The sequence below is a fragment of the Lampetra planeri genome, chromosome 26 (genome assembly GCF_965212315.1).
Source record: "Lampetra planeri chromosome 26, kcLamPlan1.2.h2, whole genome shotgun sequence".
In the NCBI taxonomy this organism is placed as follows: Eukaryota; Metazoa; Chordata; class Hyperoartia; order Petromyzontiformes; family Petromyzontidae; genus Lampetra; species Lampetra planeri.
Window position 1 is genome coordinate 286,320 of NC_136132.1, and position 27,992 is coordinate 314,311.

General features: G+C 44.6%; 2 protein-coding genes across 2 annotated transcripts in view; one reads left to right on the forward strand and one right to left on the reverse strand.

The window, feature by feature from the left end:
- Positions 1-10,379: 10,379 nt before the first annotated feature.
- On the forward strand, positions 10,380-16,579 carry IL34 (interleukin 34). Its single transcript, XM_078606900.1, has 5 exons — positions 10,380-10,700; positions 11,939-12,007; positions 12,773-12,946; positions 13,451-13,556; positions 14,546-16,579. Exons 1-5 carry the CDS (start codon positions 10,380-10,382, stop codon positions 14,560-14,562), a joined length of 687 nt encoding a protein of 228 aa, XP_078463026.1. The 3' UTR covers positions 14,563-16,579.
- LOC144727826 (protein MTSS 1-like) overlaps positions 15,592-27,992 on the reverse strand; it is an 85,501-nt gene continuing 73,100 nt past the window's right edge. The window contains 7 exon segments of the mRNA XM_078606968.1: positions 15,592-20,367; positions 21,507-21,926; positions 22,835-22,982; positions 23,706-23,870; positions 25,165-25,200; positions 25,202-25,399; positions 26,120-26,200. Coding sequence (XP_078463094.1) covers positions 19,592-20,367; positions 21,507-21,926; positions 22,835-22,982; positions 23,706-23,870; positions 25,165-25,200; positions 25,202-25,399; positions 26,120-26,200 — 1,824 coding nt within the window. The 3' untranslated portion in view covers positions 15,592-19,591.

Sequence of the window (27,992 nt, forward strand, 5' to 3'; positions counted from 1 at the left end):
CAAAATAATTAAAGTAATTTTCTCAGTCACGAGGTTAAGAGCTCAAAACAGAAATTTAAGTGTTCTGGAGTTTTAGAGTTACACGCGTGGTGTTGACTACAACGTGTTTGCTAAATTTCAGCATTTTTTCCCGTCCAGAACGACATTGTAATTTACATCAGCCGGCCAAAATCGCCAATAATATTTGTCCTGTCGAAAAACAATGCTGGAATGTGGTGAACTACTATACGTACCACAATTGTAAAGCCTTCCTAGCTGCATACAACGCCCCCTAGTGACCGAGTGTGACACCACAGGCAAGGCTGAGGCAAAGTCCATATTAATAAACGAACGGATGGGACGTCTAAAGAAACACATTGATATATCGAACACTAGATGCACTACGGGCTGCTGGAGGGGGTCTCCATGGACCATATCAGATAAAAGCTCTCCACTGATGTTAGCCGTGCATGGGAATCGATAGTCGGGCTCAGAGCTCCACCTTATTATAGCTCGAGCCTGCTTAGCTTCAGAGATCTGACAAGTTTGAACGCATTCCCGGTTGATTTGGTCATAAAGTAGAAACAAGAGAATTGTCGCTCTGGCTAACAATTGAAGGGTTAACTCAATATGTTTCTGCATCGCCACAAACACTTGCGGTATGACACCCGATTCGTTCACAGAAAGTTGCAGCAACAAATACGAAAAAACCAAACCTCAGCCTTAACTGAATCAACCATGCTTCCAAAATCTGATGAGATTGGACACATTCAGCGATGTGGTTGTGGTGTAATTTCAGGCCCCTTCATAGGCTGCATGGTTTGGCAAAGCTTGCGTTTGGATGAAATCCAGCAAACGCAGGCAAACTAGTAGAGTACAGTGTTATTATCCCTTTGATGTTGAGCTAAGAGACATTGGAGTCTATTATTGCCTACAGAGTCAGTTTGTTTAAACATTCATTTGAACCTTTTTCTGTTTATTTTAGCAACGATTATTCACACTATTAACGTGTTATGGTAGTTGCTGTGTACATGGCAATTGAGCAAATACAACAAACATGTGGCATAACGGATTACTGGCAAATAAATTTTCTTACATAGAGTATGCTGTCATAGGTATGTCATGGAGGCCCTTTGCAAATACAACAGCAGTGCAGGGTCTCGAGCAGGGTTGCTCAACTCCAGTCAATGATTACAAAGATTTTGTATTTCGTGCACTACACTGTAAATCTGCCAATCTGAGTTCGATTCCCAACGCAAGGCTAAAAGTAGCAACGAGACAAATCTGAACCAGTCATGGACACTCCCTTTCATCAACCCATATTGACCAGCGAGGTGAAGTATGGTTAAACGAATTCCCCAACTTTGACGGGGCATGGGGAGGCCTTCATCCACCAGTGGATTGATAGAGGCATGTACATTAAATGATGCATATTTTCTATATGTGGGAAAATTAAGCCACTGCACACTGCATGCACCTGATGATTGGAAATGGAAAGTTGTGCCGTGGGGAGGTCACAAGGACTGGCGTTGAGAAATACTGAGCTCGAGTGCTGTTTCTTCGACTCCAGTGCTCATGGCCCGCATTGGTAAACTCTTCTGTGCTAAGCAACCCTGTGTGAGCAACACACATTTTTATTGGAATATAAAAGATTGGTACATGTGAAAATACACTTAATGGTGTGTGTATGTTGAATTCGCACCGTGCGTAGCCAACCACGCTAATTGGAGGTGCGGGGGAAGGACGCCAAACTAAACAAAAAGCAGTTCTAAATAAATTAGTTTCCAATGTAGATTATTTAAAAGTGCACAGCTCCAGTGGCTTCCTAATATTGGAATGAAGAACGTTCCAGACGACCACAGAAGGGCATCTGAAAGCGCGCAACATAGTGACAATCTTTAAACTGTGGGTGATGATCAGGACGTAGATTCTCACTGAATATTTTCCAGGTCGCTGGTAACTTGGAGTAGGTAACACATGACGAGTAGCCATCGCGAGATGTAGACTGGATGTGGTTTCCGGGTAGGGAAATGTTTTCCAGTTTGCTGGTATACTGAAGTAAATATGTGACTAGTAGCCACAGCCATAACAACAGGTATACCGGATGTGATGTGGGAGGTGCGGAAATATTCTCCAGGTTGCTAACCAGACTGACGGAGCTGAAATTAAGCCCTGTGCCATGAAACATGGAGTTTTAGAAGCCCTGCTTTCAGTAGGAGCATTATTAAAACGTGGCATCTCCAGATGACTTTGTTCAGCTACAGTCTAAACACGTGCAAAACTAAGTGCAAGCCCTGTATATCCCCAAGATATCTTTCACAGCCAGCGTAGCGCTGTGTATTTAATGACCGTGTGGTGTGATGTTTTGGGCGACGATCCATGCATACCTACCAGCGCCTTCATTTAATAGCGGCAGAGATGGAACATTGTCCACGCAATTTGTTCACCGCTTTACCCCATTTTACAATTCTTCGTTGCACATTTTTTAATAAATGCATTTGTCATCATAGTGCATTGCGACATGTGCATTCTTGGAACGAGTTCAGTGCCAAAGCTGATTCCAGTGGTGTGTGTATGAGTGCTTGCATATACAGTCTGTCATAAATAACTGTGATCAAGCGTATATGTCATCTATTCATCATGGCCAATCGTCATCAATCAGAAACAACGTCATAAAAGCGGAGCAATTGAATTCCTAGAGCCAAATGTAAACTTTCGTAATTTTCTTTATTAAAATTTGCATACTTCAGCAGCCTCCTAATAGTGTTTTTTTTATTTAACGTATGTACTGTTTATTTAACTTTTCTATTTATATATAAGTTACATTTTAGACGCATGGGTATTTAGGTTGTGGCCAAAAGATGTTTTTTTAAAATAGTTGTGTGCATTTTATTTAAAATCCTACATTTATTTTGTTTAAAAAATGGTGGCACAGTTATTAGTGCAGTGAGCTATGAACCCCATGAACTGGGTGATATGAGTCAGTTTCGGCCCTCTCTCGACTTTACAAAGCCGCTCAAACCAGCGTGGTGAAGTATGATCATACAATGTCTATGCCACAATGTGGGGAGACTTTCATACAGCAGTGATTTTGCTTCACTGTGCTTGAGCCTCAAGGCTATATTTCAGCAAGGTCTTGCCAAGTTGTCACAGTAGGGGGCGATGTTGATATGTGCAATCCTAATTGAGTAATTTGCAGATCATTTTCAGCACTGGTATGTTTGACCAATAACAGGTACATTGTCAGTTTTTTTTATGACTCCAATTTATTATTTTATGATCAATTATGGTATGGATGCTGCCGTGATGTGGTAGTTCGCACACTGGACTTGTAACGCAGAGGTGTCCAGTCCTGTTCTCCGGGTGGGGCGGTTGAAAAAATTGGCAAGTTTCTTCAATTCCTCTGCCTCTGTTAACCCAGCAGTAAAGATAGGTACACCACAGTCAATCGGCAGGTCACGTCACGTGTGGTAGGGTAAAGTGTGGATACTCCCATCACCCCCAAAACGTCTGGCCAGCATTGAATAATAGGCCAAATACCCTCTAGTGATGCTCTCTAGAGCTCCCTGCAGTGGAGACCCTTCCTCGAACAATGTCGTGAGCAGGGCTGCACCTTTACCTTCGCCTCCTGAATTGACGCCACTTACTAAAACGATTTTTTCTTTTATCAGGAAAGGCCCACTGAGCTATATAGATACTTTTCAGAAGCGATCTGGACACAGATGATAGCGCAACGAAGTGGCTTTTGACGTGTAAATTTATAGCAGCCAAATACTGTAAATACGTGTTTCCAAATGTGGAGGGAAAACCAGAAGATAAAGAGAAAAATCCACACGACCACAGGGAGAACACGCAAACTCCAAATATACAGGCGTCAAAGTCGGGATCGGGATCTTGTACACCAGGCGAGGTAGCTAACATCACGCCACCGCGGCGCGCTTACGAAGGTACCACAGTGCAGTGGAGTCTCATGGCCCTGAAATTCCACCCAGAGGCCTCCTGCATCGCGGGGCGTGACTCGAGGGCCTGACGGGTGCAGCGGTGAATGGCCACTTTCAGCCGCAATTCATCACAGCGTCTGCCAGCAGTGCATACCAGGGCACGACACACAAATCATGTATTTAAGTTGTCCAATGGGAATACTTAGGCGTAAACGTTTCTATCAAAAGTACATTCAAGTTGAAAAAGATCTAGAAAAATATCCTAAGCCTCATGCTATAGAACGGCATGAAACAATAAGCCTCGCATATGGAATGTTTATTGGAAGCAGACCCATTGGCCCCAACCACAATTTCATTAAATCCAGAAATGGGAAGGAGAACTAGCTGCCAATATATATTTCCATGAGGTATGTATGCACAGATGTATGACGATGTGTTCGTGTGTGTATGTAATTATAATTAAATTCTGCATGCCACGTAAACATTTACCAGCGATAACTTTACCACCATGTAATATTCACACTGGCGCCGGGTTTATCACTGATGTAAGGTTAATATTATATCTGTATAAATTATACATAAAAGATTAAACAAGGAAGATTTCTAAAGCATAATTCGAGAACTTAGAACCAGAATACAGTCTAATCAATTTGCAATGTTTTTTTTAGTGACAAGCCCGTTCTGATAGCGATTAAACTAAAGCCTTCGAAAAATGTAACCTTTACCTGAACCAGGTGCGCAAGAACATCCCACAGTCATCCAAACGAAAATGTAATTTATTTAATTTATTTATTTTAGAGACGGGGAATTGTATTCACATTGTATTAAAAAGGGGAATTGTATTCACATTGTATTAAAGAGGAGAATTGTATTCACATTGTATTAAAAAGGGGAATTGTATTCAAATTGCATTAAAGAGGGGAATTGTATTCAAATGTGTTAAAAAGGGGAATTGTATTCACATTGTATTAAAGAGGAGAATTGTATTCACATTGTATTAAAGAGGGGAATTGTATTCAAATGAATTCACAATAACCACAGTGAGAACAATCCGAAGCACAGCAAGGCATTCGAGGTGGTGCTTAACATTACAAAACAAAAGTCTTGATTTGAAGCTTTCGTGACTGCAGGAATCCATGCGCTTTGGTTCTTTCGGTAAAGTCACGTGGGTAGACACATAATAATAACAGAACACGACGTTTCAATCGCCACGCAAGCAACCGTCTTCACTCCCACCTGAAGACGGTTGCTTGTGGGGCAATCGAAACGTCGTGATTTATTATTAATTTTCTACCTAAATGACTTTACCGGAAGAACCAAAGAGTATAAAACAAAAGTCTTCCCTCATTGGCCCTAAAGGTTCAGTGAAATAACAATTGTTTCCACTGATAGAAAGCCCTGTTATTCTGATGTTCTCTAAATTTGTATTTGGATCACCTATCCACTATTCAGTATATCTGTAAATATGGCCACATTTAGATGCGTTATACATGTGCTTTGTATTGTGGTTGCGATTCTTTGTATAGTATCTCATAGTTTCAACGTAATTCAATTTTCTCTCTCTGTGCCCTGTCCTTTTTCAAAGACGTTGGTGCCCATGGCCTTCCATTTAGATGTTCATAATGTTACTCAAGATCTTTGCACGATATACTCCCAGTTGCATCCAATTATTAAAATGTGAAATGTTCTTTATTTTCAGCTTTTCCTGGCTTCTTGTACCTATAATTTTCCCAGTCAAACCATATTCAGTTTAGCCCTATTTAATTACGGTCTACCGATGGGCCAATATTCTACTGAAGAATTATATTTTAATTGGGCATACTGTGTTCGTAGTTGTGTGCATACATAGGTATTCAAATGCATATTTTCCACGTACGATTTTGCATAGCTTTATTTAACATATAATGATTCACATAAATCCGTGACAAAATATTAATGAGCCTGTTTGCGCAGACATTTGAAAATGATACCCCTTGCTTAGCAGTGACTCGTCCAATACAATAATTATTCCGCAGCTGATACATTATTTGTAGAAGGCCGACAAGAAGCTGCAATGCCATATTGTAATACTACTTACAACTACACAGACGGCAAAATCAATTTCAAGGCGTCCAATGACACAGATCCATAAGACAGAGATGCAGGTGTAGAACCTATATGGAAGATATTAAAGTACTTAGTAGACTTTATTTATTTATTTTCTTTATTGCCGTCTTATTTCAGAGCAGGAAAGCTGATTTGCAGCCAAAAAAGAGTAAGAGGAGAGAGGGCTGGGAATGAAATTCTGCCTCTCTCCGCTCGAGATGAACCTGGGGTATCGACCACTGCTGCTGCTCCTCCGCTAATGAGGTGCCGCTATCGTTGGCAAAACTTCAAAGCACGAACCGAATGCATTTGTATAATGAGCAACATGCTTTGTATGTGGTAGGGAAAGTCTATATTTGGTGACATTTATTCTGTATGCTGTAGTGAAGGTAGACATCATTCTCAGATCCACACCGCATTACGTTTCTGTAATGTACATAAACTTTACAGGGAAATTAACGGTGGGTTAGTTTTGATTTTCCTTTTCGTACGAATGAACACGATGGGCATGACTATTAATCCACTCGTGCAAATATTGGTTTTAAGAAATTTTAAGGAAATTGACAGGCCAACAAAAGCACGTCAACAGACATATTTTAAGAGAGAACGATAAAGCCTAAGGTACAATATTACATATTAGGAGACAATTTCAAATCTACAAACTTGTAAAATTACGAGAAAACCCACTACAACAGAAAAACGAGTGCCGGCTGGCAAACACTACATTTCAACAACACGCTACAACGCACCAGGTGTGTACAAACAGCTCTCAGCATAACACATGAAATGGTCACAATGCAGTTCTTGTGAACTGGTGGTTTCCTGCCTTGTGTGATGTAGAAATTTCAAATCTGCTCAAACAGTTTTAACACATGCCAATGTATACGCAATTGCATAGTGGTCTAACGTACAAAGCGTTGAAGCACTGCCAATACCTTCCTTTCTAAAATGTGAAAAGTCTTATTCTCTATTTGCATTTAAACATATGTGATCCGATGTTATACCCACACCAGTACTGCAGATTTACTAAAATTCCCGCACCTCCGATTAACACTGTTGGTTACGTATGGTGCAAAAGAAGCTGAACATATATACACACTCAAATGAGAAAAGTTCAGATCGCTGTGAAAGGGCAGCTGACTCGAAAACTGCTTTATGATATGGCATGAGGCTACATCTGGGGGAACTGGTCCAAAAAATAAATTTATTTCAGCTGCATCTGGACACACACGTTGCCCCATGAATTAAAAGTCCCGTGGAAGATTTACGATACAATGTGGACGTGCAAAGTTACGGCATAACTACTAAAGCGCTTTAAAATAGGCCGGCCCAGTGTTTCTTCCGCAACACCGGCGACTGATCGAGGGATGCATTAGCGTAACCGTAATGAGTAATTTATACCGAGGACTATTCATTTAATTGCATAAAGTTCAATACATTACAAGAGAGCCGTCACATAAAGAAGCCCTAACTTGGCTTCAAATTCCAGTTAATTCCAAGCAGGTTTGCATTAAAAAAAAGTCAGCAGGGATTTTTTCCCCCCCTTCGACTCTCCACGAGACAGAGCAATATCTGGTGGCCAAGTCTGCTGGCTGGATCCTCATGAGCTTGGCATAGCATGTCCACTACACTTATTAAAACACTTCTCTTTACCTGCCGCTGTCAAAGACTGTGGACATATTACACCGGGGAGATACAATGGACATTTTTAACCACTGACCGTATTTGAAGAAGCCAAGGTAAGTCATTTTTGTTAATTCTTTTTTAAGCTATACCTTACGTTTCATACGGAAACTGATTAAAATTACGTGGTCAAGATAAATGTTTAGGACACTGTTTTGACATTTTTCATTGTATTGCTTCTTGGGCATCCTAATCTGCTGTTGTGTTGTGTCCTGGCTTCACCCAGGGATGTCTTTACTAATTGGGATGATACATTTGCCAGGTAAATAGCAAAGCAGCAGCAGCATACCCAGCTAGCGCTATCAGAGCAAGCATAAATCTGTCTCTATTCATGACAGCTTCGGGCAATTACGAACACGGTATGCCCAATTAAAATATCATCCTGCTTTGATGTATCACCACAAATGAACGATATGCAAGCAACAATATAAATTGACTGCAAATGTATGTAACATGGTTTAGCATGAATAACGAATCACTCCGCGTGTATATATTACTGTGTTCATATTATAATTTCCAAGCATGTAATTGTCGTTAAACAGAGGTTGTGGAATTTCAGTACAGTACTATTGTTATTAACTTATTCTGAATTTCACATTGCATTAGTATAACTGCGATACAGTGAAAATATACAGACATTTTCCAATCCACTGCTGGATGAAGGCCTGAATGCTATTTGGGTCATAGGGGGTTTGACCATACTTCACACGTGCAGGCTAGTGAAGGTGGGGTGCTCAGGATCCATTTAGATATCACTCGCCACTGGAGTTAGCCGTGACAAAGAATCAACCCCAAGTCACTGGGTTTATGGTGCAGTGCGCTAAGCAATGTGCCACTGTTCCTTCTATCCGTCACCCACAGTGGAACAAATCGTACAGTTGATGTGTTTTAATGATATTGCCGATATTTATTAAACTCAACATGTCCCTCACTTGACCTTCGGCACCAGGTGGATTGACGTTTAAATGTAGAGGCCCTAATGGACGGATGGCTCGGGCTTAGAGCACCGAATTGGTATTACAATTCTGAGATACTGAATTAAAAACTAGGCTTCAGCCACCCATGATTAAACCAGGTTCTAAAGCATCGCGAGTTTACGGTCTCGGTTGGTCACCGATGGCTGAACCTTTAAAAACAAGTCTAAGGAATATCCTGCTCAAATAAGCATTAAGGTGGTGGTCTCCTTCCGATTACTGCCCTGAACCAGTGGTGAAAATTGCACATTCTTATGGCGGGGGAGACCCTATCCATCGGACGACCACCGTTGACTTTCCCACAAATTTGGTACCGCTTTTATGTACATCGAACGGATTATTGTCTGAGCCAACCTCCAAACCAGGTTTTTAACACTTGGAATTTGATGCGATGAGTATTGCCCAGTGCCGGCCCGAGCCTCTTGGGGGCCCTAAGCAGAATTTGATTTGGGGGCCCCCCTCCCACCACGCAGACTCATCTGTGCTAGAAGATTATTGACACAAATGTCACACTATAATGTTATAGCGAATATTATAAACGAATACAGTGAGGTTATGTATTAATAAAAAATAAAAACAACACTTAAAATACTTCACTCTTTTATTAAAACTTCTGAATACAAACGGTCACAAAAAACATATTAAATAAATTATTTGCAAATGTGCATTAAATGTGCAATCTTTTAAATAAAACCAAAATAGACAAACATTAATCTAATCAAAAATAGAATGTTACAAAAAAAAAGATACTTAAATAATGAAAGCAAACATAAGAACAGCAAGGGTTCAACAATGTCAACTGTACAACAATGACCTCAAAATCGTTCCTTCCTAGCTTTTCTGGAGGCAAAGTCACTAATGACATCATTGTATGGTATTGCTTGGCCAACTTTGTTATTAATACTAATGACTGCAAGTCCACTTAGTCTTTCCTGGGCCATTGATGATCTCAAATATGTTTTTATCAATTTGAGCTTGGAAAAGCTCCTCTCTGCTGAGGCAACTGACACAGGCAGAGTGCAGGCTATCCTGAGAGCTACCCAAAGATTTGGGTAAAGCTCACACATCTCATTTTGTGAGAGGTATGTGAGAAGCTCAAAGGCAGTCATCATAGTTTGGGGAAGTTCAGGAAGACTCTCTATCTCTACTGCCAGTGCGCTACCATCAATATCAGCCTCCTCTCCACAAGAGAGTTTTTCCCCAAGAAGCTCACATTGTTCCCTCCGGACCTTTTGATCTAGCTCCCTAAAATTGAGCAGCACTCCAAAGTTCTCTTTAACCTCACTTAGAGACTTAAATCTATCCTCCAATGACAGAATACTACGGTCCACTACAGCATTAAAAAATGACACTTCCAGCCTCTTCATAGCGTCCACTATCGGCTCATCTGCAGCCTCATAGGCAAAGTGCCTTTTTGTAGAACGCAATCGCTTCTCTTTCAGCACTGCTTCGAATTGTCAATGAGCCGTGACATCCGTGAGCCGTGACAAAGCAGCAGTTGTCGACAGAATTTTCTTGTCTTGAATCATTTATTCATTCATTCATTAATTCATTTATATCACTTGTTTAAGTTATTTAATTGTAAAAAAAAACGATTCGGGGGCCCCCTGGTGGCCAGGGGGCCCCAAGCAGCCGCTTAGTTCGCTTATGCCTCGGGCCGGCCCTGGTATTGCCACCGTAGTCTTGTTGTTCCTCACTATTACTGTTGTTTGTTCCGATGTGTAGGCGTGCGCTCATTGTCGGTTTACGTTGCGGCTCTACCGGCCGGCCGATCGGTCGGCTCGCTGAGGATTCACTGGGCGGCGGTGGCAGCAGCAGCAGCAGCGCGATGCCGCAGGAGCGGCAGCAGCGGCAGCGTGCGGTGCGCGTCGCGGCCCTGCTGCTGCTGTGCTGCTGCCTCGCTTCCCGCACGGGTGGCGAGTGGGGCGCCCCGTACACCGAGTCTGAGTGCTGGGACCTCGAGGCGCTCAATTCCGAGCTGCATCGCTCCAACCGCTTGAGATACAAGGCAGGGGAGAAGCCACACGTGGGGGTGCGGGTGGGGTGGCCGGTTCCTGATCATTTGCAGTCAAATCCACCCTCCTTTGTCTGTTATATTTTCGGGATCTTATTTTAATGCAGAGCACCTGGGTTGGTTGCACAGCCGTGTGTGTGTCATGCTCAGTCGGTTGCCTTGGTGATGTCGAACACTTTGAACTCCTGACCGTGAAATATTGGTTATAGTTTGGGTTGTTCGCTACGAGGTAGACCTTTGACCCTTGGGATCTCTCATCTCTTGGTAACAGATTAAGCCTCAGGCCATCAGCAACGGTCACCTATCATTCTCAATAAGTTGATGTCCTCGAGATGTTAAATTGCATCCGGTGAATGTGATGTTGTCACCTTAAAAATATCAGAAGCCTAGAACAGTACAGAGTGTGGTGCTTGGAGGCGAAGAGTGATTAGATGAGATTGAAAGCACTTGAGCCAAGGACATACCCTTGGGCAAAGAACTTCGGAAGTTGTTTGGCAGAAAAGTGGCCCAGGGAAATAGTGTTCGGTTCCCCCCCCCCCCTGTACCATGGGAAATTGCTGCTGAGATACGGCCGCTGTGTAATGGTTAACATGTTGGACCTTTTAAGGTGACCAGCTCCATCTCTTTGTTTGGCATTTAAACACAATGGTTCACGTTTCTTAAATCCCTCCGCGTATGTTCACCCAGCAGTATGAATGAGTGCACCACAGTTGGTTGATTGACAGATCGTGTGCTGTGGGGTGACGTGGGAGTAACTCCCACCCCTTCCAAGACATCTGACCGGCATGAAAGAGTCGGCCAAATATCCTCTCAAAATATCTCTCTAGAGCTCTCTAGAGCTCCTCCTCGAGTGCAGGCCCAGCCGTCAGCAGTGGCAAGACATTGGACTCGGGGTGACATGGGGATACGAGGCCAGTTAGGCGAGCAAGTTGGGTTTTTTCTGAAACCTTGGGCAAAATCCATTTTAATCCGGAATGCTCTAGCAGGAAATAAGAGTGTATTACAGCCACATGATGCAGCCACATTGTTAAATTACACTCGAGGGATGATCTTCACATGTGTGCCAGATAATCTGGTCACATTCACGTGATCTTTACAAAAGACTGTGACTGTGTAATTGTTTATGGAGCAAAGCGTGGTTTTGTGTTTCTACATTTGCCCTATGAGTCCAAGGTGTTGATTTTGTGAAATAAAAACAGTAATAGGAGTAAAATGTGGCCATCAGTTTACATAAACTAAGAGTGAAGTTGTTTGTTTTGCAGGAGCACTATTTCCCCAAAAATTACAAGCTCTTCATCAGGCACATCACCAAACTCAACTTGAAGAAACTGGTCAGTTGCATAAATTTAATCCCATCTTTTATTTGATTAATTATAGCTTGAGTCCTTTGTCAATCCACTGCCAGATAAAGGCCTCCCCTATCATGGAAGTTGTTTTCATCATACTGGTGAAGGTGGGGAGCATATAATTGGAATTAATGTACAATACAACAATGTGAGTTTCTATCCTATCCTCTGCTGATAAAGGGTCTCAAAAGCAATGGCTCCAATTTTGTATTCTCACGAACGGCTCTATGAACTTATTTTTCGACTTTACATACTAATTCATGGGAGTCTCATAAACATTTGACTCGTTTATAACATATTTTTCTATATAATTTTACCCACGTAGAACCAGGGCTAGTAATCCACACAGCCTCGAAGCAGTATAACAAAAGGTGTTTTTTTTATGGCAATCGAACCATATAAGCAATATCCAGGCTCGCCTCGACTTAACCCCACAATCAGAAAAGAATTGGCCCGTTGCTGGTGCTGTAACATTGACTTAGCTGCACAATTTACATTAAATGCAATTCATTAAACTGCAAAGTAAATACACTAAAAAATATAAAAAAACAAAGCATAGTCGCATTACCTGGAATTAAGACGAGGTATACACACACACACTGAGGACACAAATAGTGGTGACGAGACCACACGAAGCACCGACCAAAAGCGAACGTCATTTTACTTTGCACCTGCGCCTCTTTCTCCCGTACGTGCCAACCGTGAACCCCTTGGCCTGCGTGATCCCGGGCGGCGGCGAACGGACGCCAGAGGATGCGGGGCTGCGACGAGAAGCTGGCTTGGGCCTCGGCCAGCGTGTCGGGCCTCGAGCAACTCATGGGGCAGCTGCACCGGCAGCACCCGTCGTGGGACTACACCCGGCGCCTACAACTGCTCATCCTGGGCATGCGGCACCAGCTGCTGCTGCGCCCCCACCTGCTCACGGTACCGCGATTCACAGCTGCGGTGGAAATGCACCGCGGTTCAACGCAATGCAATTGGGCGGGACCAGCGGCGTAGCGTGGTCGACGTGGGCCTCCCAATACAATGCAATAAGTGCACACTGCCATGCAAATGAATGCCATCCACGTCCGTGCAATAGAATACAATGTAATGTAATGCAGAGCAACTAAATCCCATTCAAATAAATTGGAATACAATCGAATACTATGCAATGCAACGAAGTACTATCATGCAATGCACATCCAATGGGAAGAACCATCCAATGCAATCCAATAATATGCAGTGCGATTCAATACAATGCAATGGATCTAAATCCAATACAGTCGAATGGAAATTAATTCCATTGCGAGAAAATGCAATATCAATTCATAAGGGAAAACAGTCCAAAACAATGACATTATATATAATAGAAACACAATATCATAGCTGTGGCAGGATTATAATGATGAATGTCTAACAAATGGATATGTGTGTGGGTGCGTGCAGAAGGAAGATGAGGTGGAGGAGTGTATCCGGTCGTTAAGCTGGTCATTCAGAACCCCAAAGAATATGATCGACAACATCTACTTCACAATGAAATCCACATTTAACTGTGAGTAGCAGACACCCATCGATTCTGTCCGGCGAGATTGAAAACGACGTGCGCGTGAATTGCAGGGCACGCAGCTGCGTTGCGTTAAAGTACAAAAGTACTTTACTGGTGAGCGGCTGCTGTCGGCAAGAACATTCTCAATTTCTTTTTCCACAAAGTGGTGAGCAAAGGCTGCAGCGGAAATGAAATCAAAGAATCCCATTTGCCAAAGACAATGAATGATGAGAAACATCGGATGAAAATGTCACCACGAGAGGAATACTAATTACACAAAAATCCCAATATTAGCTTAACCACTGACCACAATTAACACCGACCTAATCGATTCCATAAATTGTAGGCCTCTCGAATTAAATGCAATTACAAGTACTGCAAATCGTAGTTATTTATAAATAATTATTGCTATTGAGTTCTCTCTTTATCTTTCGACACGTGTATTCCAATTGTGGTCTCGGTATTTTCTCACGAGATAAATAATCTATTCGGAACATTCACAAAGTAGTGTGCCAGAATGGCCGAGGAAGGAAATTTTTCACATTAACCACAACAATGATCACAAATAGCTTTTTTATATGTGCTGAACAGCATAGCTATCCCGAGATTTGAATACTGCTCATTGAGAGTCTATCCATCCACTCTTCCACTGTTAATGTTGCTGTATTCATATTATTTGGTAACAGAGGATGGTGTCTAAAAGTTGCAACGTTATTTTAAGTGGCATAAACAAGCTTTGCTCACTAGAATGCAAGGCTTCTCTTGAATCACTAAATCTCTCGCAACTAAAAATCGCGCTCTTCCAAAAAAAATGTTTTTATGGAGTTGGTGTCTTGCTTGCTTGAACTATCTGAATCGAACTGAAATCAGTTTCTGTGAATTGATCCGAACAGAGACCCCTCAGTCTCTGAGGTGATCGCTTAAGGCAGTGGTCGTCTGAAACCAAACTCGAGTACTGCACAAGTGTTGGTGGTAATGCCTGCGTTGTTTTACAGGCAGCTGGGATCCCTGATATTACTTTTTGTACGATGCCTCCAAACTTCGAGACCTACTTGGTGTTCAACATCACAAAGGAAAATACACACGGCTGGAAAATGTTTTCCAAATAATCAAAACCACGCTGCAGTGAATATGAGTGAATGTTTATGTAATCGTGCCTGTTGTCTAGTATGAGTTAACTAAATGGCACAGCGGTGGCCAAACCGTGGCTTGCAAGCCACAGGTGGCTCCCTGGCTGTTCAAGTGCAACTCAATAGAGATTGGAATATTTGTTTACTTTTTCAATATAGTTCCATTTGAAACTGGAAAGAGCTGCCGAAGGTGGACATTTTCCCCTGACAGCAGAGCCAGACGTGCGTACTCCTAGGGCGCTCCTGCAGATTTCTGAATTCAAAACTGCACAGCCAACCAGCACGAGCGAACCGGCCGTGGGTCTTGTGGCTCATGGCAATATACATATTCTATTATGTGGCTGGTAGAGTCAGGACATTTAGCCACCCCTATCATAGTATAGAATGTGATGTGCTGCAAATGTGTAATGCTTTGTTTCCTTTAAGCTTTTAACTTATTTCAACACGATTTAAGTAAACTTAATTTCTATCAAGTGTTTGAATTTCTAGTTCCTCAATACTGATCTCCAACTCAGACTCAAATTTGGAGTCTGCAATACAAGTTTTGTTGCATTTTGAGATTACATCTACACACACACAGACATGCATAGACTATTGGGGCACGCTATGTGAGCGAGCATCCATACAGGCAGCACGGTGCACGTTGGGTGTGGCCAGAACCACACCCGGCCGCCTTTGTATCTCCAGTGCTGATGTTTACATATTGCACCAGGTACTCATTTACTTTCGAGTCGGCCTGGGAGAGACTGTGTTCTGATATCACTCACTACCGATTTTAACCGTGGCAAGGAATTGAACTCCGGTTGCCAGGTTCGTTTCGAAGCACATTAACCACTACGCCAATGGTTCCCAAACACACATACACGGGTGACATTCGTGCGATTTCAAAAGTAAGATAGCCCACGTAGTAATGTGTGCAATAGTAGCGCTTTATTTCTTGGGTTTGAATATTTGGCCAACAATTGAGTGCGTCATACAAAAGCACTATTTTCACAAACACACTAGAGACTTGCCTTTTAAATACAAGCACGTGTGAGCCTGGGAACACTGTGTTAATGTCAGTCACGATGGAAATGCACACGACAGGACCCCGCACTTCACCTCCGAGTGGAACTCCCCCGCTTGCTTCGGTCACTCCCGAAGTTGACGCAACACACCCGAGGTGACGACACTTTCTGGACTGTACACTTAAAAGCGGTTATCACAATTATTTCGTAATGCAGGCAACTTTAAAGCATGTTTTTCCTTAATGTTACTTCCTTCTAGTTATACATTTAGTTAGAGAATTAATTAAATTGAAACCATTACTTTTTTTCTATTTTACTTATTACATATTTACAATTCACTGCAACTGTTTGAGGTGACACTGGTATTCGCCGCTCGCCGCTCGCCGCTCAGCAGATCGTAACGGCAAACGACGAAGTGGCATATCCTACGAGGGGGGCCATTTCTTTCTCTTCACCCCCAACCTGTCCCCTTCCCCGTCTTGCTGCGGCTGGCCCCCTCAACCCACGCGGTACATTCCACACCTGGGACAAGTTGCATTCTGCTGCATTACCAAAATCGGTATTAGCAATTGTGTGTTTGAGCTTTGCCTTTCCCAAACCGACAGCTTCTCCGCGCTCATTCCCATGTTCACACAGCATACCGGCATTAGCCGTTTGAACACCACTGGATATGCCACTGGCAAAAGGGCGTTTTTTTGTTCGAGGTACAGGACCGTTTGCGTGGACCCTGCCGTGTCGGATGGCACACGAGCCGATGGGTGAAGTGTACGGGGCGAGCAGTCTGATTTCTGGGACTTGGCTCTTAACTGGGGGCAGCGGTGGGCCGCACCACGCAACGCTGCCAATCGCGAGGAAATTTACGCAACGAAAAACAATAGATTGTGCATTCGTGTCATTATGTTGAAAAAAGGGTGACGAAAATGAGAATTGTCTTTAACGTGTCAAGGCGTCTGGCCACTGACAAATTGCCATCGGCGATTTGTGGTATTTGCTGTCGGCCTATAATTAGGGTATTCCCAAAAATCAGACTGTGCCAATCTCTAGGCTACCGTGAAAATCAATTTAACAAATGGGGCCATACATGACACACATCAAAATGAAGGGACGACTACTTGGAGCTGTGACGTTTACTAAATTGGCTGTTATAACACAGGCTCTGGTTATACATTTAAAAATACGATATTCTTAGTTATTAACGCGAGTACATTTGTAAGACAATTCTATATGTTCGTAAGTCACTTATGTATCGAATGAAGCCTGAAAAAAGAACCATGTGTTAATATATTAGCTCTTCCGATAAAGTTACAGCTAAAGCCCAATAGGTTAAATGCCACACAGTATTTCAACAGGCAACTCAAGTTAAGGCTCAGAGGAGGGACAATGTAGTGCAGTTTTTTTCTTCTTCGGAAGATGTGTTCGTGAAAAACTTGCAGGCTCACAGCACGCACACGGGCCCCCCCCCCCTGGGGGTTAGTCCGCGTGTTCCTCTGGGGCTATGTACGGAGCATGTGACAACGCGCAAACACAATTCTGGCTCATAGAAGAGGATGGCAGAGTCTACTTGCATGTCCAAGGTGATCCAGCACTAACCAACGTAAATGTACACACGAGAGACAAATTCCTAAACGATATACTGTATGCATATGTATTAACAAATACATATATGTATGCGTACATGTAACAAATATACACGCAAGAGGTGGTCAAAGTGTTTTCAGAACAATGTTCAAAATAAACGTTTAAGGGTATTTGTCTTAGAGATTTTTTTTACTAAACATTTTAAAATATATATATATACCATGTATAATTATATAATGATTCATCTAACCGATTTGATGCCGAGATACACGAAGACAGATATTAATGCTAAATGCTGCTGTCAAAGCAGTTTTATCTGACCCCAGTAATTTTTTGCATTTCGTTCTTAAAACATTTTGACCACCCTTTTATTATTATTATATACGTGTGTGTGCCCATAAAATGCCAAAACAGAAAAGAAATATACCGAGGCCTGTTTTCAGTGACACTAGCCACACGTGTTTTATATGCAATGAAAAGTATCTCAGTTGTGTGCCAGAGAAAATAGAAAAACCGTCATTTTTTACGAAAATAAAATCACTAGAGTAGAATCCCTGAACAAAAATTTTAAGTTATTTTCAAAATATTTGTGCTAACCGCCACAAGGAGTAAGATTTGTGCAATTCACTTTACAAACACCAACCGATTGCATTCGTAAAGAGTTAAACCTAGGAATACTCAACCTTTGTCAATTTATAATACTGAGACAGCATCAACACACGTAACTGTTATTTCAGGCTATTACAGGAACGGTCATCGCATGCTGTTACTCGGCGCACGCTATCCGTGTGTTTATTGCCGTGGTTTGTCACGGGCGACATCCGGCCAGCACACAACACCTCAGCCACTGCGCGTGGTCCCCATTTAAAAAATAACGAGCAACAAAATAAATAAATAAATCATGCTTGAGAAGAACGTTCGCTTTTGGCATAATATTCACACCGAAACTCTACATCATTGATGAAATGCACATATTTCAGCCATTCCCTACGCACGTTTGCATTAACTTGACTGACCGGCTGACATTTATTAGGTCATTTTCGAGAATCCACAAGGTACTATCGATGAAATTCCACTATTTGCCTCACACACACATATACACAGTCAATCCAATCTCTCCTCAATTTTCCAATATCTGAATCACCCACTACGATGTGCACCTTCGTCGTTTAAACTGTGCAAGGCGCACGCGGAGCTACGTTGTTGGCAGCAGAGGGCAGTGAAGTAAATTCAATTGTTCCACTGCACTTCAATGCTCCCTGCCTTCACCAACCCGCAGTGACCGGCATGCGCTGAAGTACGGTTAACCCTAACCCCCAAGAGTCTCACGGCGCAGAGAGACCCTCGTCCTGCAGTGGATCGACCGAGGGCTGCACACCAATGTGTATGTGCCCGTTCAGCACCGAGTCTCTGCAAGGGGTCATGAAGGTTCGCTGGGTGGAGTCGGAGGGGAAAAAATGGAGGTGGTTGCAAACACTACTGGGATTGGGAATGCTGCGGTAATTTGACGGCACGTCAATATTGAAGTAATAAAGCCATTTACTCTCGATGCAATTTCATTTCCAGACGTGCCGCGAGTATTTTCAGCTGTCCGTTGACATTTGAAAAATCGTGATTCATGCCACTGCAATAATTATTTTAATAGTGCGCATGAGGTTGTGGTGTTAGATTACGTGCGCTTCCGAAGCCACGTTCACTCATTTTATATATCTACATCGCTTGTGTTTGCTGCATTACATTGTTGTATTAATATAGCTTTAAATCACGAAAAAAACTATCAATACAAAATTCATGCCTCCATTTTGGAGACGCTGTCTATGGATACTTGGCCTCAATGAAAGTAAACTCCACTCGTTAATAATTAGCCACCTCAAGTAAATCGGTCAGAATTTTGGCTTCTAAAACCCACTCCTATGGCTTTCATTTTCAACAGACCTCCCTCTCTAGGAGGATAAAACTTTAGGAGCTGTCTCGCCACAAATTTAAAAGTAAAAAATATTGAAAGCCGTAAAATGCATGTTGCTCAAAATCACGTGGGTTACGTTATGCAAGACAGGATGAATTTTCACACGCTAACAAATTTGATGGGTAACCCCAGTGCAGGCCTTTTTCAGGGTCCTTCCTTAAAACACTGCACAAAAGTGCACAAAAGGGGCCTCTACAAAGTTTCACCGACACATCTTCCACATATCCGCTCAATTCCTCCTCCAGTAACAATCTCTTTCTGTGCCTCTCTCTCCTTCACATCATGTCTTGCCTTCGTTAAACTCTTCATCCGATCTGTCCACCCCATCTGCTCGTTTAGCCCCCGCGTTCCCTACCACCGTCACTTTATCCGCTTCTCCCCCTGCAGCAGGGCATAGTAAGCGAACATTGGCGCCGAGCGGTCGCTCCTGGAGCCCGTCTGCCGTAGCCTCACGCCACGCCGGATTGTGCCCAGCGTGTCCGTCTCCTCGGGGAGGGAGCTGGGCAGAGCACCGGGCGGCGGCACGGTAGGCGGAAATTGCTCCTCGGCCAGGGCGTGCGCTCCGGCCGTGAGTGCCTCCAGCTTCTCGGCGATGCTCTGGTAGTTCTGCGCCATGCGCTGCTCCTCCTCGGCCTGCGCATAGTACGAGCCCTGCGATCCGCCCCGCTGGAGACCGCCGCTGCCGCCTCCGCCGCCGCCGCCGCCACCGCCGCCACCGCCGCCGCCGCCTCCGCCACCACCGCCACCACCGCCACCTCCCTGCACGGCCGCTATCACCGCGGCCGATGGTTTCATCAAGGTCGGGGGCGGCCCGGCTGACCAGCCGCCCCGCCCGGGCCCGTGCGAGCCGCGCCGGGGAGAAAGACTCCGCTCCTCCAGACGTTCCTCGCTGCCGCTCCTGCTGCCACCGCCACCGCCGCCGCCCTGCCAGCCGCGTGGCCCCGGGGTGCCGGGGGTGCCTGGCGTGCTGCTGCTGCTGCCGCTGGGGGTGCTACGCTTCGGCGAGAGGCTCCGCTCCAGGGCCTCCTCGCTGCCGCTGCGCGACCACGACCTGCCGGGCGGCGCCACGTGCCGGGGGCTGCCGCCGCCGTCCGTTCGCTCCTCGCTGCCGCTGCGGCTGGAGGCGCTGGCGCGCGCTGCTCCACGCGCAGGGGACACGTGGCACGAGCGGGGGATTTAGCGGGATGCACACACGAAGCGCACTCGGTCGTGTGGCGCACGAGCTGCGTGCACAAAAACGTACACGTGTGGGACACCGCGTGCGGTTGCTTTGTACAAAAAAAACTAAAAGTGCTATTTCAATGAGAGCTTGGTGGGCTGCAAAATGTCTAAGAAACAGTGGCACAGCAAATGGATTAAATCCATCTGTATAGAGCTTTGAATGTTATCTCTGTAAACTCCCAGGGTTTTCTCTAAGTGAACACTCATGAACGGATTGGTCAAAATGAAGGCCCTTCTTGAAAAAGAGTCTTGAGACTCAGTGAGGCTTTCCAGCATAATAATAACAATGATGACGCCCTCTGGAAAGAAGAATAACAGTTATGGTGACAATACTTTCACATCTACTTTAGTCGGTACTATATTATTTACATTTGTTCTTGTAACGTTCTTACCCGCCCCTACTGAACATCTGTCAAAAAGAGATTTATAGCTCATCGGATTTCTCCAGAATAAGTATAAATTCAGATTGTGATAATGTATTGTGTAGATTCAGACAGTCGTTTGCTGCCACCTTGTGAGAGCCTTTACCTTTGAAGGAAAATTGTCTTAACATTGGGCAACAGCAATTCAGAACTCTCCACAGTCCATACTTCCGCTATTACCAATACTTACGATATAATGATGCACTAATAAATGATTTATTCATGCGTAGAAGCGTGCCAATTATTAAAAATTCGTAAACAATATTAAAAATAAGTAGTTGATTTAAGTGACCCCTGTAGCCACTGGAGGCGATATATTCACCACATGGTTTACAAAAATGCATCAATTCTTAAACCCTATAGCAACCTCGAATCGTTACAATTACAGAATTGCGGGGGAGTGCGCGATACGTGACACGCAGTCATTCCGATTCGCAACATTCATCACAATGGGGAGAGCCAAAACCTGCCTTGGTCTCAGCCTCACGGAGTGGCGTTTTGGCAACGTTGCTTTCACCAACAAAACCATTGGTCATCATGATCAATGGTATATATTGCCACAAGCCAGCTGTTACTGTGTGACATCACGCACTTCACAAAGGAAAGAGGTGGGGGGGGGGTGTGTCCCTTACCGGGCAGCATGCCGTGCTTAGGCGACATCAAACCACCACCATCATGCTGCTGCTCCCGGCCTCCACGACCACCGCCGCCGCCGCCCCGACCCGTCGTGCCGCCCACGTGAACGGGCGGCACGACGGGGCCTCGCACGAGGGGGATCATTGGCGTCTGGATAGGGATGGGGCCGCCGCTGGAGGCGGTGCGGCGCAGCGTGGGGGTGCGGCGGATCGTGGCGACGCCGCACGCCGCCAGCCCCGCCGCGGCGGCCGAGTCGGCGGCAGCGCTTGACACGGAGCCGCCGCGCTTGTTCTGGAACATGTGGCGGTACGCGCGCGCGATGTCGCTGCTGCGCGAGATGGTGGCGCACTTGTCAAAGTCGGACTGCGCTGCCCGGTCCATCTCGCCATTCATCGTGTAGTAGCCATAGTCTCCACCTTGCGGATTACAGACACGCACGTGCCCTCCGTCAATCTCAGTGCTGGATGAGGGCTTCACCATGCTGTGTGGGTCGTGGGATTGTTTTTTGTTTGTGGGCGCCACGGTGGCGAGATGTTGACTACCTTGCCTGGTATACAGAAGGTCGTGGGTTCGTTCCCGACCCTGATGCCTGTATATTTGGAGTTTGTATGTTCTCCTCGTGGTAGCGTGGATTTTTCTCCAGATCCTCACGTTTTTCCCTCCACATTTAGAAACATACATTTGGAGTATTTGGCTGCTATAAATTTCCACAGAAGCTACTTCATTGGGCTATCATTTGTGGCCAGGTCGCTTCTAAATAAGAGCTATATAGCTCAGTAGGCCTTACCATGTCAAATAAAAATAGTTTTTAAAAATAGTTTTAGTGTCATCATACTTCACTGCACTGATCACTGCTGGTTGGTGAAGGAAGAGAGCATAGATCATTCATTCACATGTAACAGAACACACATTTTGAGGCTTTCACACTACACTGTATCTCAGATATGTAGCGACGGTTTCTTTTTGTTACATGAATGTTGCGACATAGGAAGGAGGGAGATTTGGAAGTGAGAGAGGCAGGGAACATGGGAGGGGAGGGAGATATGGAGGTAGTGTATGTGCGGGAGGGAGGATCTATGTATAAATGTAGAAACTTTTTTCAAACCGTACATAGCCAACCGTGGTAATCGGAGGTGCGGGGCAAGGACAACAAACGAAACATAAAAAGCAGTTAGAAAGAAATGAGTTTTCAATCTAGATTTAAAAGTCCACAGCTGCAGTGGCTTCCCAATAACGGAAGGAAGACCGCTCCAGACGGCCGCGGTAAGCGCATCTGAACGCGTGCGATGCGGTGACCGCCTTTGTTCGATGGCTAGCCCCCTACCGTGCATGGAGATGGAGTCGTCAGACCGCGGAGTGGAGGCCTGGCTGCCGTAGCCGCTGGAGCAGGGCAGCGTCTCCTGGCTACTCTTCTGGGAGCCCCTCGAGAGGAGGCTCTGGGCCAGCATCGCCCGCGCCATGTCCCCCGGTGCCTGGAGGCCACGCAGCAGCACGGGAGGCAACCGCGCTCCCAGTCATTTGAGGAATTGGAACAATTCAGGGTCCTCACTTGATTCAACAATCGGATCTCTGTCCCATTTTTATAGTCGAGTATGTATTGTTATAATTTTTTTCTCGGTCTCGTTTGCACAGTTTTGTTCGCTTCATTTAGCCAAAATGTGACGTTAGAAAATATGCAAATTTCATAAATTATTATCTCACATATTTTAGTAAAGTATGACAAGCGTATCAATAATTTTAGCAATCACAGGGGAATGAGCCGGAGAGACTTGAGGTTTTTTCTGGGCAGAAGGATGAGTCTCACCCACTCCACATCCCCTGGCTTCTATTGCTGCGGTCCATCTATGACCACAAGCTGGTTAAGGATGGCTTTTCTGGCACAAGCCTGAGTAAGGCAACTCATGAAGTGTGGGAAGTGGAGAAAATTTAAAAACTTAATATTTCCATCTGTATGAAAACCTTAAGATACCTCTGTTCACACACGCGTTTTTACTTATTGACTTGTATAAACTTTGACACATTAGCCCGGGAAGGACCTTGGCCCATAAGGTGGACAGCACCTTGTGGGGTGGACAAGAGCTCATGTAGTGGTCAATAGCTCATGGGGTGGACAATAGCTCATGGGGTGGAAAATAAATCATGGGGTGGACACCACCTCGTTGGGTGGACAATAGGTGATGGGGTGGACACTGTACCTTGTGGACAGGCCCTGGCATGATTGGCCCAGCGGACACTCCTGGTGTGGGCGGTGCCATCATCTCTGCTGGCATGGTCATCGGCGCGGGCCTCTCATTGGATTCGCTCCGCCGCGCCAGAGTGTTTGCCACCTGCAGATCGTAGGGTCCCGGCTTCACCCAGTCCTGCACAGCGTGGATGCAGGAGGACGAGCACAATATTGGCATCTGCTACTGGCTTAATAATCCAGGACATAACTAAACATACTGTGCTTGCTTTAATCATAGGTTTTAGTTGAAGAGTATCTCTCATAATTTGCGTGAAACATTTTGAAATGAACTTACAAAGAAATGGTACAGTAATTAACAAACAAATTGGATGTGGAAAATTTATATTTAAATCGTGCAATATTAAGGCCTAGCAGAAATCTAGTTCGAGCAGGAGACTTCCACAATGCAAATTAATGTCGTGCTTGCAATATGGTTAGTTTCGTGTCGTTTGCATGCTACTACTTTTGAAAAATGCACTTAGTTTGGTGGAGGAAACACTGGAGAAAAAGGATGATGTGTTAGGTGGTGAAGTTAGGCTGGAGGGTCGAGTAAGTGGTGGAGTGGCGGATCTGGATGGCAGGATCAGGGGGCAGGGCAAGATTAACGCTGGGTCGACTACAAGACACGATGTTACGCCCTCGACTGCGGTGAAGCAGGAATGTCCAATGGACACTGGGTATTATACTGTATCACTGTTACAGATGCCTCCTTCTTGTTAATTAAATGTGGCGAGAGACTTATTAAGAGCGATCAATCTGTTGTCACTCCCACCATACAAGCCTTGTAACAGCCTGGCGTGGTGGCTCGGATGAGGCTTATATGCCAGATGTTTATATATATTTTAGCTCAGAGATCTAGAACATTTCAATTTAAGCGGCATTAATAAAAAAAAACATCTATGACTCAGCTTAATGCCCAGTTGGCGTGGAACAAGGCGGTGCTTGGTCACTTATTGTTACGGCTGCTGAGCAAACCGGGCCAAAGGTAAAATGCGGCGAGATGTCAAAGTGACTTTTCCGTTTAGATAGCCGGTAGGAGACGCGGAAAACTTTCACGTTATGATTCTACATCGGCCACGGGTGAGTGGGTGGGTGGGAGTAGGGTTGGGTAGGGCTGCCTCCCGTACCATATGAAGCAGTGACCTTCCTTTGCAGCAAGTCAATACGAAATTGCTATCAGCAATGATGCCAAGACAAACATTCACTGTAAGTGAACATCCCATCCAAATCAAAAACACACCAGCCCACCCCTGGAGAGCTTGATTGTTCAGCAGCACTAACAAAACCTGGCATGGCGGCTAATCAAGGGAGGCTTGGTTGTCGAGTAGCGACGCGATTGAATCCGACGAGCGGCGATGGGCAGATTCTACGAAATACGGAACGGGAGGCAGCCCTCGGTTGGGACGTGGAACGGGGGGGTTAGGACCAACCTTCCAGCTGGGGACCTGGGAGGAGAGGGGGAGAGGGGGAGAGCGGCGGGGAGTCGTTGAGCCGTGGGGGTGGGTGCTTATTAGCGGTGGGGTTATGGGGGTGACAGGCACGGGCAGGGCTGGAGGGGTGGGGGGTCGGCCTGAGGTTAGTGACCGGGAGGGCGTCACACGGGAGTGGAGGGAAGGAGAAGCAGGCACTGTGGGATGAGCGCGGAGGATCATGGCATGAGAGCTGCTGTCCACGAAAACACAACAAAAACACCGGGGGGGAAAACAAAAACAATAAGACAAACACACAAATCAAACAGAAACCAAAACCAACGACGCTGAAAGCGACACATTCACTTTGACGTAACGTCCCTCGGAGCTCAAGCAGCCGACAGTGGAAATAACCAAGCGTTGGTGCATTTGTTACAGTTGACTATACAATTCTGTAAACTTGCACCAACTTCTAAAATATCAATTCAGAGCTGACTGCAGACTGCACTTTGATCAATAACAATGTCTGTTATAGCCTATGGGAAACAATTCAATTTTATAAAAATCAGACTCTAAAATATCTGAAAAATTTTCAGAATCTCACAAGGAAATTTCCAAACAATATCTACTGCAATAACAAAACAATCAAATTCCACGAGCAGCCTTTCAATGCTCTCTGTCGGCAGACGCGAAGACCTTGACAAAAAGCAACAGGTTTAGCAGAGCCAGCAAGTCAATGTCAGCAAGGGACAACATTTCACAACATCACAAGACTTGCAAAGTCATCGCAAGCGGCCGTAGTTCAGGTCAATCCGAAAACACCTTCAGCACCTGAAAGCTTGTGATAGAACATAGGATACCCTCTGACAGTTACCCTTACGAAATGCCACGACATAATTACAGGATTTAAATGTAATGGGGTGGCGGTATTCACCTAACACGGGAGAATGCGATGCACTAAACGAGGGCAGCTTACCTGCTGGGGCAGTGCCGAGGCCGGTAAACTGCCCTCATTGGCAGAAGACTCCGCGGCCAGGCTCATGGACTTCTGGGCCAGCTGAAAGGAGTGCAATGAATAAGAATGGCAAGGAATTCCGTATGAACTGTCAGGAAGTCCGTATCTCTTCTGGTCCAATTTTGCTGGGCATGACGCTGATGATGAGACCCCGAGTCTCAACTAATCGAGAGTTTACTTGCTTAATCAAATAATTGTATGGTGAACTTCTTTTGCACTGTACATAACCAAACGTGCTAATCGTAGGTGCCAGATAACATTGGTCCAGAATGCCCATAGACCAATTAAAAAATTTTCCAAATTTATTTTACGTAAGAAGATGGTATTTCTCTCCGTACATTTATAACTAAAATTGTACAACCCTTTGTCAAACCACTGCTGTTTGTCATGGAGTTTGCTTGACTGTACTTTACCATACTGGTGAAGGGGGGTTTGATTGATGCAGATATTACTCCTCACCGAAGATAGCCGTGGCCAGGAATCGAGCGCAGGTCTTTAGATTCACAGGTGCTAACCATTATGTGATAACCATTATGCCGCCGATTTACCCCATTTATTCTGCCAATTAAGTAAAAATAAAATAGCAAATTTACATTATTTATAGCCCAGTTTATGATAATTTTCATTACATATAGCCCAGTTTATGATTATCAATGAGGTAAATTAACAAATAAAGAACAGATAGTAAACCCACTTGTTAGGAGCTCATTTACAAACTCAAATAGGCAATTCTAGATTTGAAGCTTTCGTGACTGCAAGGATTCATATTCTTAGGTTTTTTCGGTAAAGTCACGTAGGTAAAACATCAAAATTAATAAAAATAAAATAAAGATCACGACGTTTCGGAGGCAACACAAGTCTCCGTCATCAGGTGGGACCGTCACAGCCAGATTAGCTGCATCAAGTGAGGCAATGATTCAAGATGTAATCCCTTAAAAGCGAGTTGAGGGGGGAGGAGAGGGAGGGGGGAGCTCATCAGAATGTGGTAGCCAATGAATGGAACGTATCAGGAGGGAGGGGGGGGCGGGGCCAAAAGGGTGGGCGACGGCATGGAAGCGATTGTGCGCAAGCGACAAACTGCTGCACACGCCAACGCATTGGACAGAGAGGGAGGGAGGGGGAGGCCTGATACACATGATAGAAAAGAACGGAAATGCCCATGTTTATACCAATGCTGGCTAAACAATGAAGAGATTACTGTTAAACACTGGGGATGTTAACACTCGGTAAAGTAAAGTAAAATAGTGCCTGTCAGATAAGATGGTCCAAAAAACCATACATAGCAGGCGTGACCAAAAATATCTCCAAAATTCTAAACAAACATAAGATCCAAGTCCGATTCAGTACAGTGCATAAAATCCGTGATCTGATTCCATCTGTGAAGGATGTCGTTCCTGACTTACAGTATCCTGGAGTCTACAAATTGAGTTGCATTTGTGGTGATTGCTACATTGGAGAAACGAAACGTCATGTTTCTGATCGTGTCCGCGAGCACAAGTCAGATCTGAAACACGGCAGAACTGATTCTTCGGCCGTTGCCGATCATTGCTACAACTCGGTGGGCTCTCATGAAATTGTCTTTTCCGAGACCAAGGTTCTCTGCAAACCTCCTGGCTACCATCAAAGGTTTGTACACGAAGCCATACAAATATACAAACACAGACATAATTTCAACCGTGATGATGGGTACAAACTTAGTAATCATTGTAAAGATGTTATCAACCACGCAAAAAAGACTTAATTACACTTTTTGGACCATCTTATCTGACAGGCACTATTTTACTTTACTTTACCGAGTGTTAACATCCCCAGTGTTTAACAGTAATCTCTTCAT